Here is a 14,826-nt window from a genome sequence, read left to right as displayed (position 1 = left end):
TATTCACACGAAAGTTAACGGAGGATATTTCATCACCCCCCCCCCCTGTCGGTAAAGTTAGCGGGAACGGGGTACCTAAGCGCGGAAAAATCGAATACTAAATTAACTCGTTTTTATGCATACGTAGTAGAGGAGACATGTTAAATAGCCCATTTACTTTCTTTTGTTCAAGAAAGGGTCGTAGGTCAGGTGGTAGGCTAGTTGAGTTGGCTCACTAGTGGTGTAAGGATCGAATCCTCTCTTGTTCACACCATTTTTTGCGTGAAAAAATCTCGAACGAAAAAAGATTTGGAGAGGAAAAAATGGATCGGGAGGAGAGCAAGAAAATCTGATCTGGCGAACAAAAGGATCTGGAGAGGAAAAAAAATGAATCGGAAGGAGAGCAAGAAAATCGGATCTGAAGCGGATCGTGCGTGCATGCAACAAAGAAAAGAAAAAGAAACTGTGGCGCTCGGGAGGCTTTCGCAGGATCGTTCGATGCGCATCCGACGGCAATCGAAGCGTGCGTGCCTATCGCTAACGAACAGTCGGCAGGAATTATTTTGTCAAAAGAAAAGCTACAACGATATTTATACATAAGCTATTAGGTTTGTGGTACATATAATTATCAATCTTATTACAAAAGAATTTATTGAGATATGACAAGCGAGAAGACCGTTGTTCGAATTCTATAGGAGTGAAACATTTATTTCTCTAGAAAACATTCATCACTACAAAAAAGAGACAAATGGAGTACAAAACACGTTGTATCGGCCCTTCAAAAAACTTGGAGCAAATGGTTTTGTCTCCTCATCAAAAGTGTTGTGGTCATTTTTTCTCGCTCTCATTTACTAAGATAGAAATACAGATTAACCCGCAAATGAAACACAACAAGTAGTCAGCTCAGTTGGTAATGAGTCGTTGCCACGACCAACGGGTTGTGTGTTCGAATTCTAGCTCAGTTGGTAATGAGTCGTTGACCTGAAACTTCAACCTAGCCATTTGCCGGGTCTAGGAGCATACACTGGTCTGGCGTGCTCTCAGAGGCCGACGCCGCCAACTGCCACCGCTCTATCTTCAGAACTGTACTGATGCATCAACCTTGCTCGGTCTAGTTATCGTCGACATCACCACGACGCCCAACGGCACCTCCTCCTTGCGCGCAAACAGCTGGACACGTCGCGGTCGCCACTGATACACCTCAGCGCCATGCTGCCAAGTACCACCAGTCGACACAGCTTGAAGTCCTTGGAAGATCTGTCATGCGTAGCACCTGCCGACCAGGCATGACAAAGCGTAGCAGCTGTCGGTCAGGCATGACTTGACATCTCCACCGAAGCTCCGTGCAAGACGAAGCCGCTCCACCTCCTGCCTCTGACTTACAGCGCTGCTCCACAAATGATGCTCCCAAGGGAGAAACGACACCGCAGTGCCGCCATCGTCCGATCTGAAACACCAGATCCTAGGGTTTTCCCCGGAGCAGCACGAGTGGGTCGACAATAGTTACACAACGATGCCTTCATCAAGGCAACGGTGTAGAATGCCGCCATCGCCTGCCGTCGGCTCGGTTTTCACCGGTAACCATGTCTCCCCAACTCGCAGCCGGAACTAGATGATGGATCTCGAGATCCGATCACCAAGCTTCTGGCCGGCCACCGCCGACGAAGAAGATGACCACCACCACTGGCTACACCGGCCAGAACAGATCTGCCATGGGTGCCACCAAGCAGTCCACCAGGCCCTCGACACCGCCGCCGATCTAAAGCCAGATGACATGCCGCCGAAGACCACATCACGCGGTCGCCCGATCCAGGCCAGCAGCCGCCCATGGCCCGAGGCAAGGCCGACCGCCGCCGACGTCGAAGCCAACGTCGTCGTTTCTAGATCAGCCGCACCTCCATGCATGTTGGGGCCCCGCCACCCCTAAGACGCGGAAGGGAGGAAGAGCCCCCGCCACCGCCGTCGGTCTCCAGACGCAAGCCGGCGACGTTCTCCGGCGGCAGCGGGAGGAGGGAAGGAAGATGGGCTAGGCCTCGGCGGCGGCTAGGGTTGGGGAGCCATCCGAATCGCCTGAGCGGAGGGCAACGCGGGGGCCTACGCGAGCTGCGGCCGAAAAGAAAAGGATCCTGTTGGCCAGCAAGTGGGGGCGTGATTAGCATCGGTGTTAGCGAGCTCGTGCCTGGGCAAACCAAGAAGGTTAGAACTCCGCTGCAAGCTAATCGCGGCGATTAAAGAAGGTATAAGCGCATGGTTCTGGGCACACGCGTCGGGGCCGACCAGGCGCGATGGGATCCGTCGTGGCGCGGTCGTGACACTTGGTGCCCGGCCCTGGGTTTGGGATCCGAACGCCTATTATCTGTAGCCCATTTGGGTTAGTTTTCAGCTCGCAACTTGGCTTGACATTATAGCTGCTTTTTAGGAGACGAACTGGAGTGGGTTCGCAAGGGGGTTCCATTCTTTGGATCCCGCCCGGCGCAAAATCTCGATGGCCAAGTGACAAGAACGCCACCTCTTCTCCCTGTTGAAAGAGCAACCGCGCCGAATACAGTCATCAATTGGTGTGCATGCAAATTGCGGTACGTGCGTGTGATTTTATGTGTACGGGAGCATGTTAGATTTTTTCGACAAAGGGGAGCACGTTAGATGCTGGCTATTTTTCTTTCTCTAGAATACGCACAAGCATGTGTATCATATATTTATAGAAGAAGAGATGCTGGCTAAATTGCAATCTCTAAAAGAAGAGACCGGGTTTATGAGATTGAGCAGTACTGATGTCAAAAAAAGGAGGGGATAGATAAAACAGAAAGGTTTGTTCATCACATTCGCAAGGCCAGTAACAACACCACAGTTCAGAGCAATTATCCTCCCCGCCGTATACAACTCCATGCGCCCCCTGTTTCAAATATAAAGCCTGGGCGTAGTTTCCAGACATCAATTGCTGTGCTTGCAAATTGCAGGACGTGTGATTTTATATCGATTTGCAGTACGTGTGGTTTTAGATAAACGCGATCATGTTGGATGCTGGCTAAATTTGCGTTGTACTACTTGCAAGATGCAACATGTTCAAAACTTGGGGAAATCGACCCAGACGGCGGGATCGAGCATAGTACTTGCTATTTTAGCTCAACACAGAGGTTACCATCTACGGCCTGGGCGTAGTTTACAGCGCCGGCATGGAGTAGTTATGAGCTTATGACACTTGAGGCTGGATAGATAGAACTACCCACATGATAGCTCTAGGTACGATTCACACGGTCACAGTATCTTGATTACCTTAGAGTCGTCGTGCATTTACGGCTTTACGCTGCACCGGTGACGGTTTTCAAGTTTAAACCGCGGGCACCGTAGTTGGGCTTTTCTAACCAATCCCCTGTTACTTGTTAAAAGAGTAAAAGTTTGGTTTACTTCTCTTAACGGCACCTAGCCGATCCCCAGTCGGTGTTAACGGAGAATAAATTATCCTCAACCGCGCCCCGTCTTTCCTATGTTCACTCCATCGCTCGGCGTTTGAGTAAAAAATCTCCTCTACTCTGCTGCCTCCTCCGCTTCACTCCCGCGCCACATCTACACCGGCGCCGCCCCTCCCACCCCTGCTGGCCACCGCCTGCCACCAAGGACGCTCCGTAGGTTCCTCCGCGGTCCTTGACCACCCGAATTTATGCCCTTCTCGCCCCGTCGCCAGCGCACAACCGGTAGATCTGCGGCTGCCGCCGCCGCCGTCGGATTAGGCGCATCCAGCCGCCCGAGACTGCGCCTTGACATGGATTGGCCAGGTACCGTACCGCACAACCCCGGCAAAGTCTCTGCGCCGCATGCAGGTATTGACTCCACCTCTAGCGACTCGGATCTCTCCCGTCGGCGGTTCGCCGGCAAAGACACGCTCAGCCGTCGCCCGGGCTCGGCGCGTTGCTGGTCATAAAGTGCGACGATTGCCCGCGACAGGTGGTGCACCGAGTTTCTACCACGCCAGAACATCCCGGATGAGTATTCTTCAAGTGCAAAAATGATGGGGTATGTGCTTCTTTTGACTCGGTTGTTCACCAGATTTGGCGCAATTTCGGTAGCTCATTCTTTGCTCAAATTTGTGTGTAGGATGATGCAAGTTTTGGTATTGGGAAGAAGATTACATCGATCTATTGATAGCATGGAATTTGATAGATGATCGTGCACTCGTTGCTAGAATAGAGGCTAGAGATGAGACTAGATACAGCAACGTCGAATTCGATGAAATCGAAGAAGAAAGAAATGTACAAACTCAAGAAGCCAATAGAGAGAGTCAACAATGAAGACATAGAGAACATATTAATCCAACTAGTGGGAGCAGCTATGAAAGTTGGATATCTTTTAGAATGCCTAATTGTGGTTCTTATTTTCTTTGGTATTGCTCTTGTAGCAAAGAATTGGTGAATTATGTACTTCAACTTATTAAAATGTCGTTGAATGAAATTAAAAAGCAATAAATGTGTTTCTGTGGTTGAAAATGAAATGCAAATAGAAAAAATTGCTTTGTTATATGTATGGGATCGGTTAGGTCCGGTGAAAACTTAGTGGAGTAAAAATACTTCACTAAGGGTTTACTTCGTCGGATTCTTCGTCATTTTTAGAGGGTCGGTTAGAAATGCGCTTAGTTCGCACCTTTTTACAATGAGAGTAGAGTTACTTTTGCACTTGAAGGCTAATAATAGCGTGGACGTACATGCATATCATTTCGACTGTAAAATGTAAATTTCTCTCGAGAAATGTAGATCGACAGGCTGAGATTTTTTTAGCCGGTAATGATAAACTCACGTCTGGCTGGCTGGCTGGCGCCATCTCATAATGCTCCTCCCTCCCAAAAGGGAAGGTCACCATCTCGGAGAAAAATAAGGCCGGGAAGTGACATGCCAGATGAAGCATGTATAGCTAGCGGCACCTCATGAGCCACGCTACAAAGCCTTGGGACTTGAGCCACCCCGGCCCCTTCAAATCAAATCGCTCCAATAAGCAAGCCGGGCTACCGGTAGTAGCTCCACACTGCCACTCACTGCGCGACACCGCTCCTTCCATCGCCGGTAGCAGCAGCCACCACCACCACTTCAAGTGCAAGGCCTCTCACACCCTCTCTCAGTCATCAGCTCCTCATCACTCTGCTTCTTGCAGTCTCGGCACCTGCATCGGCTTCGCCGCTCATTCCCACATCCCGATCAATCCCCAAGCAAGGAAGATGAAGGTAAAGGCCCATGCCATCGCCCACCCCTGTGATCTTTATTTTTGCAGTAGGTTTGATGTGCTTGAATGTCTGAATGGATAGTGGCTGCTGCTGATGATGATGATGATGATGGAACCTCTGTTTGCGTGGTGGCGTTCTGGTGAAGTGACAGAACTGGCCTCTGTTTTTCTTGCAGATTTTCAGCTGGATGGCGAACAAGATCAGCGGGAAGCAGGAAGCGAGCCGCTTCCCGGCCAGTTCCTCGGGCCCTTCTCGTGAGTGCACTTTGGAACCTTCGCTTTCTTGTTGACCAAATAAGTAGCGTGTGCTCTAGACTAGTGTAGAAGCAAAATGGTCATCATTTCCCTTGATTCCCTGAAAAGATGAGGAAGAAGGCGGTCATCTTTGATCTCTGCTTATAATCCTTGACAAAAAAAAATATCATTTTTGCCTTCAAGTTTCACTTGTGTCAGTTAGCTCTGGTCATCAAAGTTATTTTTTTGCTGCCTCTCCCAGAAGACATTAAAATGATGAAGTGGATTTGCTGGTCCCTCCCCACTTCCGGTCTTGTTTTTTTTAACGATTCTGGGATTTCTTCTAACCCTTTCGCTCTGGGATTTTCCGCAATCCGTTAGTCTTTAGATCTATTGGTCTAGTGTGGAAGCTACAGCCTCTATAACTTAATATAAGACTTTTTTTTACTCTAAAACCGTCTTATAAAAAGTTACAGAGGGAGTACCTTTTACGACTTATGATAATGCCAGTGTACACCGTCAAAGAAAATGCCAGTGCAGTGACATTCCCTGACTTGCCTGCAATTTTTTTACTGTTTGTTTTCTTTAATGGACTTGTGTGTCAAGGGGTTTCCTCACTCTTTTCTATCCCTAGCTCTTTTTCATGGTTTCCTGTAAGGTTTTCCGCCCAGCTAGTCGTCATGGATCAAAGCCTGAACTAGTGGAAGCAAGTACATTTTTGTTCCTACATACTTTTGATTTCCTCACGATTGTTGTTCTTTATGTAAGAAATGCCATGATTACTTTATAGCCCCAACCCCCAACCTGTCAACAAAAATAATGTCATTCATTCTGGGTAGAATCCTGACACCTTGGATGGTTTTGTTCCAATGAGCTGAAGTCAAGCAATCCTGTTTAAACATATTCCGTGTCAAGAAGACATAAAAAAAGGCTACTGATATTGCAGAATGGATGCTCTATTTAACTTTTTATAGATGTGATCAAGTGACATACAAAAAATGAAAGAGAACATCAGGATGTGGAGTAGGCATGGGCAAAAACATATATCTAACCAGTGATAAGCTGATGAGAATGACTGGGGCTTAAGAATTTTAAACTTAGTGGTCCATGCTCCGGACACCCAATTTAAGCTAGTATGAACTTAGGACCATACCTCTATGTCTTTTCATGGAACTAGCAACTTAATTTAGTTCTAATGTGCAGGTTCTAACATGCCGGATTGTCGCAACGACGAGTTCAGCGATTGGCCCCAATCATTGCTTGCCATTGGGACATTTGGAAATAAGCAGATAGAGGAGGTAGCACAAGTGCAGGACACTTCCGAGGATGGGCAGTCCATGCAAGATGCCATCAAGTTTACAGAGGAGGAAGTAGACAGGATACAGAAAGAGTTTGCAATGATACTAGCAAGCAAAGACCAAGCAGAAGCCCATGACTCGCACGATGATGAGCAGGTAACTTCACACAAAGAAGTCGATGAGAGCATAAATGAGAAGCACAGGGACCAACTGCTGAACAAGATGGTCGTCATAAGTAAGGCAAAAGATTCACTGGGGAAGAAAGCAAGTACACTTAAGCCGAGGTCGGTTGCTTCGCTCTTCAAACTACTCATGCGCAAAGGTGGCTTTGCCTCTGCTATTCCAGATCCAAGGAGCTCTTTCCCTCAATCAAGAATGGAAAAGGTTCACTTACATTCTTATGTACATCTACAGTTAATTATACCTTCTTGACTCTTCAGTAGTATCTTATGGTTTGATTTTCTTCCCATTTCAGCTGCTCAAGGCAATACTTCAGAAGAAAATACACCCGCAAAATTCTTCGACGCTCGTACCTAGGAGACATTTGGACTGGAAGCCGGATGAGCAAGAGATCAATGAATGCCTCGAGGATGCACTCCGTGATCTAGACGACGATGGCGCAAAATGGGTCAAAACTGATTCAGACTGTAAGTTGCATACTTTGATCCCGAACAAGTGGCGTTATCGTGCACTGAACATCTCTTTATGCACTGATTCCGTCAAAGAAACTCACTATGTTATTTTCATTCTTTGCAGTTATTGTGCTAGAAATGTAAACATGGGTGAATACATTTGTTCATTGAGGCAGGTGTGCATCTTTTTTTTTCTCAATTCACGACTATCAGGAGAACTCATTGCTAATATTTATCCTTTATGTTGAGTGTTGTGCTTGCAATTTGATTGATTACAATGTGCAGGTTCCAAAGATCTTGGCAAGCTAGGGATCCGCGGTGTTATGATATATATAGAGGTGTGGGATATAGTCATCAATGAAGCTACGAATTATGATGCAATGCCCCTCTGTTTCTCACATAAATCATTTGTAATTGGGTTACTGGGATTATGATAAGGAACTACTGGGACAAGCCATACCTCATGTCCGTGTTTTTCTCTAGCCCTTCAGACTGTACATTACAAGGTCTTTTACTATTCACATGAACAATGATGATGGATGTTTCTGTCCTCCTTAAATGAATTCAATTATGATACAGTTGTTGTTTTATCACATATATTTTCAATTTAGATCAGCTTTCAAGTTGTGCCCAGTAGATCTGGGTTTCATGCCAGAAAGTTAAGATCCTCTTTGATCTGTAGGATTTGAAGAAGACACTAATATAATAAATACAAGATTGTAAAGGCATGCCCTTTTTGATCTTCCACGATTAGAGAACATAAAAAATTGCACTGAAACATGTTTGAGCTACACGAAGGTTCCATGTTGAACCTGAACTATTGTGCTTGATTTGGCGAAGACTGAACGTTGAAGCCATCTATGTTAAACTTGAACTTCTGAAACCATTCAAAATGAACAGTAGGTTGCCTTTCATCATTTATGGAGCATGATCTTCAGAAAGCTATGAATATGAAATTGATCCTTTATCTTTTCGAACAACTCTTCTCTCAAAATAAACTTTCACAAAAGTGAGCTATTCTGAGGAAGAGAGCCAGTATAGGCAACTTTTTGGTTGTGAGGTGGGAGCTCTTCCGTTTACCGTTTACGCATCTAGGAATACCCATCCATCACTGCAAACTCAGACAGGGAGTGGAAACTAATTGAAGATCGGTACAAAAAGAAGCTCAGCTGTTGGAAAGGGTAAACTCATGTCTTATGGAGAACGGTTAACTCTAATCAATGTTGTTCTTACCAGCCTACCCATGGTCATGCTCTGCTTTTTTGAGATACTCAAAGGGGTGTTGAAAAGACTAGATTTAGTTGATCGAGAGTCCTCATATGCGGCCTTCATACCTTTTCTTTTCTGTTCTGTTTTTTTGTTGTTGCATCAACTAAAAAATCCACACACTCAACTTGAGGGACTAAAACACTAATTTGAGATAACATTGCATTACAAAGTAGTTACGTGGGGGTGAAAAAAGTCAATTAGCGGCATTTTTTTACTAAATTGATGACTTTTTACTTCTTGGGAGAAACACTAGTTGCTCCTCACCTCGAAGATGGTGAATGCAGTGCACGAGCCACATGCATATGTGACTAGTCCACTTGTCGTCTAGGCACGGCCATGTGACGGTCCGCTGACCTCATCTTAGTCCCATTCCTGTTTGTCATCGTCGAGGACGACATTTTCAAGGGGGCAACGCCCAATATGGCGCGATTCGTCTTCGTGAATGTCATCATCTTCATGTTGAATGTGCGTCATCTGATTTGCTTTCTCTCCGACTCCAAATCTGCCCGTTTCTCCTCGTAATGGAGCCACACGACGCGGCCCCTTTCGTCCTTTAACACCTTCCCGGTGGCGGTGTAATTGAAGATTTCACCAAGGCGGACGGCTAAGGCATAGACGGTGTAGCGCTCATCCCATGCCTCCTTCACAGTGAGGCGACGGGGAGCACGTGGTGGCCGGGATGGGTGAGCTCTCTCCTCCTCCTTATGCGTGATTTGCAAATAGTCGTGTTGGATATCTTACTCAATGGAGTATGTTTTGGTATTCCAATTCGACCAGTCATTAGGGGCAGGATCTTCCTGCACGGCCTCCAGCACATAACGGCTTTCCTCCTTCTCCTCCTCCTCCTCGGCGATGAGGACACCCTTCTCCTCCACTTGTTCCTCGTCCACCATCCGCCCCTCCTCCGAGAGCGGCACCCAGTCCGGCGGCGGTGGAAGCGGCATGATGATAGGGAGGGAGAAAATGGCTACACGCAGCAATATTTGAAGTAGAAGTTGTGAACTATTTGGCCATGACGACGGACTTTTTATAGCCGCGGGCAACGAAAAACATGGTTGGCATCGGAAAAATGTGGCGGGAAACATGGCAGGAGTGGCTGCCATTAATTGGCATGCTTCCCCCTCCTACACATCAGTTGACGGATGGTGCGGGCACGAAAACCAACACCCACATCCTTTAAATATGAAGGATCACAAGCTTGATATGAAGCGCCCTTTATAAATTATAGTGACTCGGGGCAGGATGATGACTCTGTTAGAGTGATTTTTTTGGCCAAAATCATCGTATTAGCGTTTATTATGTCAATCAGGCCGATCCGACGACTCTGCTAGAGTTACTCTGAGCTAAGCATGTGGAAGACAAAAACTCTATTATTATTATTATTTTTAAAACAAGACTATTGAAAATTCAAAGCCAGAGTATTAGGGTTCCTCTGCACAACGATTCCAGTGTTTGTGTGTGAGCGGAACACACCTGCGTGGCCGCGTCGCGTCGCAGATCTTCCTTCCAATCGCCGGATCGACTTTCTTCCCTGGAGTGACGAGATGTCCGGTTGGAGCTTGCGCGCGGACGCGCCTTCCGTCGGCAAGATTCTCCACAGCGCCCCGCCGTTCCGCTCGCCGGCCATGCCGGGTGGTCGGGCAAGGAAATTCCCGGTCAATGTCTGCTGCCACAGGGAGCATGGAGCGATAGCGCCGACGGCCATGGAGGGACATGACGGTGTGTTGCGGATGCTCAATTCCTCCGACTCGGCTACACGGAGGGGAGGGGAGAGACGTGCGGCCGGCCGCTATCGCGTCTCTGCTGGGCATCGCTGTATCGGCACGACTGACGGAGATGCAGGAAGCTCGGCACGACAGGGACCAGACTAGCCTACCCGAACATGAGTTTGCCTGCCTTCTCGTCAAATCGACATCCTTTCATCTGAAATTCTGGAGAGCAGTTGCTTCGTGTTTTCGAGACGCGGATTTGGACAGATTATTTCTGTTTAGCTTGAATCCCTGACAGTAAGGGCATGTATAATGGTGCTATCTTAAAAGTGCCATGTAGGATAAATAATGAAGTGGAGAAGAAAGAACTCATAAGAGAAAGCTTGTCTTCTCTTATTTAAGATAAGATAAGAGATGATCTCTTAGCACAATATGTCTCACCATATTTTTAGGAATTGCTAGTTATTAAAGATAAGGCTAAAAGATGATCTATTGTAGACATTTTTTTTGTCATCTCTAAATTGCATGCAAAACTTAAGATAAGACTATCTTATCAACCACTATACATGCCCTAACATATAAGACTGCTCCGTGCTACATACATCGAGGGTTTGTATTCTTGGACCCTGAGAGCGACTCCAATCGCGCCGACTCAAGCTGCCCGCGTGTGTTAGTTTGAATCGAAACGGACACAAAATCGGCTCAACGCGACGACCCAAACGGATGAGCGTCTACTTTTTATCCGCGCCCGACTCATTTCATGCCTAAATTTGAGCCGGGTTTACGTCGCCGCGGACGCGCGCGATGCCTACCCTTGTTTTCCCCTGGCCTGCTAGCCGGTGACACATTAGTCATTCCCCCTTCCTTCCATCGACAGCAAGCACATCCGACCGCCCCACCCGTCGCTCAGTTCCGGTGCCTAGGCCGGCCGCCCGCACCCACACCCCCAGGAGCACGCCATCCTCCCACGACCCTCTACTACGGCGTTTGGTGGACCGTTTTGTCGTCACCACGCCCTCGTCTCCCCTGTCGGCAGCACGCAAGTGCAGCTACCTCGCACATTGGGCGCCGCCACGTTCGCCTCCCGACCTGCTACATGGTCTTGCAGAGGCGCGAGGCTCTTAACCGGCCGGCTTCTTCCACGACACCCACAAAGTGTTCGACGGTTTGCCCACAAGGTATAAATGGACTCCGGCGACAAGTACTTTTTGCACAATTTCATTTGCGATTCAGATGATTCTTCATCCGACGATGAGGATATTTGGCCGCTGCTTTGGTCGTCCATGACCACGTCGATCCCGGGGCATACTTCGACGTTAAATCGCAACCGAGAGAGCGACCATTGCCTACTCTGGCAGGACTACTTTGAGTCCCCTAACCCGCTCTTTAAACACCAACTATTCCGGTGTCGTTGCCGTATTGCTAGAGATGTGTTCAACTATATTCGGGAGGGGGGGTGGCATACGACAACTACATCGAGTGCATGGACAATGCCCTTGGAAAGATTGCCTTCTCCTCTTATCAGAAATGCACTGCAGCTATTCGGATGCTTGCATACGGAGTTCCTAGTGATCTCATTGATGAGTATATTCGAATGAGCGAGTCCACGTGTCTAGACTCTATGTACAAGTTCTGGAAAGCTGTGGTAGCAGTGTTTGGCTCGGAGTACTTGAGAGACAACTGCTGCAGATACAACCCGATTGTTGGCGATTAGTGCCAGTAGGGGCTTTCCGCGGATGCTTCGTAGTATAGATTGTATGCAATGAGAGTGCAAGAACTGCCCTTAAGCTTGGCAGGGGCAGTATAGGGGCCATGTCAAAGCTTGCACTGTCATACTTGAGGCTGTGACTTCACAAGATCTCTAAATTTGGCACTCTTTTTTTGGCATGGCTAGATTTCACAACGACGTCAACGTGCTTCGGCGCTCTCCGGTGTTTGGAAGACTGCAAAAGGCAACTATTCGAAGGTCAATGCTGAGATCAATGGCCACCACTACAACAAAGGATACTATCTAGCTGACTATATCTATCCCAGTGGACTACTCTTGTGAAGACAATCTCCAACCTTGTAGAAGAGAAGAGGAAGAGATTTGCCCAATCACAAGAGAGTGGTAGGAAGGATGTGGAGCGTGCCTTCGGTGTTCTTCGATCTCGATGGGGCATCGTTCGGTATTCTGGTAGAACTTAGAGCACCAAGAAGTTGTGAGAGGTGATAACTGATTGTGTGATCATGCACAACATGATCTTATATGATGAGCGTTCGGATAAAATCTACAATCAAGGGTTTTAGTTTGAGGGTAACAATGTTGTGCCTGAGCATGAAGGAAAGACAACGTTTGCACAGTTCATCAAATTTCATCATCAAATGTGTGATTGGAAAACTCACATTCAACTATAAGATGATTTGTAAAGCATATGTGGGCTCACCTTGGCAAACCAATAGATGTATCGGCTATTTTTCTTTTCGGATAAATTTAATTTTTATTTTGACTTATAAACTATGAGATATTTATTTGGGTGTGAAACTATGAGATATTTCTATTTTTGTTTGAATTATGTGATCTTGGCCTAATTTCATTGATATGTCATAAAAAGAGCTACAAAAATTGAGTGAACAAAATACGCGTCTGTTTAGATCGGCGTGTTGGAGTTGCTCTAGTATCCCAAATAGTCGTCTGAAGCAGCTCCCATCGAACTATTTCATTCGGCAGGGTGAGCAGCTCTCAATGAATGTTTCACCCTGGTTCGCCAAGGGGAGGGCCACGGCGAACCTAGATTGGCCCACAGGCCCAGTTAGAGGGTTTTCTAATGCCATGAACAAAAATGTACACATTTTTGTTAAAATAATAGAGAAAACATAAACTTATAAATGCCATGATTTTGTAAATAATAAATTTCATGCTACTTTATAAAATGGCCATTTCTCTAATTTATAATTTTACAATGGCGTCATTAAAAACAATATCTTCCTTTTTGAAATTTGCCTTGGAGATATTTCATTGTGCAAAAAAAAAGTCATGTCTTTGGACAACATTTTATTTTTGCCATGGACCAGAAAGAAAAATGCCCATGTGTATTTATTTTTTCTTTATTTGGTCCACTGTGCAAAAACTCATAAAAAGTGTCGTTCAATCTTCTTAATAATAAAAATATCATCCCCTTGATAATAAAAAATTCATGCAAGCAATTAAAAGGTCACCTCTATCATGCTCTTAATAGTAAAACTATCAGCCTCTTAATATTAGAAATGACATGTTATTAATAATAAAAATGGCAGATATAAATAAAAGAAGAACCATCCTATTAATAATAAAAAATCATGCTATCAATAATGAAACTGTTGTCCTCATAATAATTAAACAACCTATGAGAAAGTAAAAAAACAATTCCAAGAATGCCATGAATACCTAAAAACTGTCATGCTACCTATAATTAGAAATGCACATGGCAATTTTATTAGAAAAAATCATGTCTACAAAATAGGGATTCTTGTTCTTTCAAAAACGGGAAAATATGAGATTTTTGAAAATAAAATTGAATTTAAAACAAATATGGATTTAAAATACAAATAGCAGTTTTGTCGCGGGTGTTCACAAAATCCCACTTCGGTCGAGTGTAAGCGCCCCGTCCCGTGCACGTGAGGTCGGCATGTCGCGAGTTCGAACCCCTCCTCACGCACCTTGGTCATGAAATTTTAGAGGAAGAAAATAAAGAATGCGCGCCAAGAAACGTGTTTCGCAAATGACTCCAACTGATCTACATGGCATCGATCTTGCTCCAAGATTTGTGAAACGGCAGGGAAGGCGTCCGCTGGGATGGGTTCTCTCACCGACGTTCGCCGGATATAATTTCCATTGTTTTTTTTGGGCCATGCGACAGATAACTGATTGATAGAACTCCTTTTGTCGTATCTATACCTAATAAAGGGCCTATTGCTTCTTGTGGTACGTCACGAAAACTGCTCTCAAAGTTGGAAAATATTACCCACCAATGCCATTGATAAAAATCGTTTTCACACACGGGAATCCCTTGCCTGGGCCGCCCATGCATCAGGGACCTCCTATATTGTGCTCTGCATGCTGGTGCGCCCGTTTGGGCCGGCTCATGTCCGAACGGCCTACTTTTTAAATTATTGTCTTTCTTTTCCGTTTTATTTTTTCTACTTTAAAAAATGCCACCTATAAGTAATAAAAAATGTTTTCACACACGGAAATCCCCTGCCTGGGTCGGCCCATGCAGTAGGGACCTCATATATTGTGCTCTGCATGCTGGTGTGCCCGTTTGGGCCGTCCTGGGCCTGCTTTTAAAATTTCGTTTTTTTCTTTTTTCGTTTCATTTTTTCTACTTTAAAAATTTCGGGATTTCAAAAAAGTTTTGGAAATTTAAAAAAATGAAAATTTTGAAATAAAATGTGTAAGAATTCATGAAATGTTTGTGCATTCAAAAATTGTTTGCTTATACAAAAAATGTTCAAAATTTCACAAACAATGTTCTGGAA

At 45.7% G+C, this 14,826-nt stretch overlaps 1 protein-coding gene across 2 annotated transcripts; it reads left to right on the top strand.

Annotated features, from left to right (window-relative positions):
• The first annotated feature begins 2,381 nt into the window (after positions 1 to 2,381).
• Positions 2,382 to 7,927, top strand: LOC125509343 (protein DEEPER ROOTING 1-like). Of its 2 annotated transcripts, XM_048674302.1 has the most exons (7): positions 2,382 to 2,555; positions 5,119 to 5,188; positions 5,364 to 5,442; positions 6,625 to 7,103; positions 7,195 to 7,366; positions 7,476 to 7,527; positions 7,637 to 7,927. In XM_048674302.1, the coding sequence occupies exons 2-6, from the start codon at positions 5,183 to 5,185 to the stop codon at positions 7,493 to 7,495; spliced, it is 756 nt and encodes a 251-aa protein (XP_048530259.1). In that variant the 5' UTR covers positions 2,382 to 2,555; positions 5,119 to 5,182; the 3' UTR covers positions 7,496 to 7,527; positions 7,637 to 7,927. The 2 variants fall into 2 exon arrangements, with proteins under 2 accessions (XP_048530259.1, XP_048530258.1); XM_048674301.1 differs by lacking the exon at positions 2,382 to 2,555 and having other exon boundaries at positions 4,680 to 5,188.
• The last annotated feature ends 6,899 nt before the right edge of the window (positions 7,928 to 14,826 follow it).

Source organism: Triticum urartu, chromosome 5 (genome assembly GCF_003073215.2).
Source record: "Triticum urartu cultivar G1812 chromosome 5, Tu2.1, whole genome shotgun sequence".
Classification (NCBI taxonomy): domain Eukaryota; kingdom Viridiplantae; phylum Streptophyta; class Magnoliopsida; order Poales; family Poaceae; genus Triticum; species Triticum urartu.
Note: the sequence above shows the minus strand (reverse complement) of the source record. Positions and strands in the feature narration are given on the sequence as shown.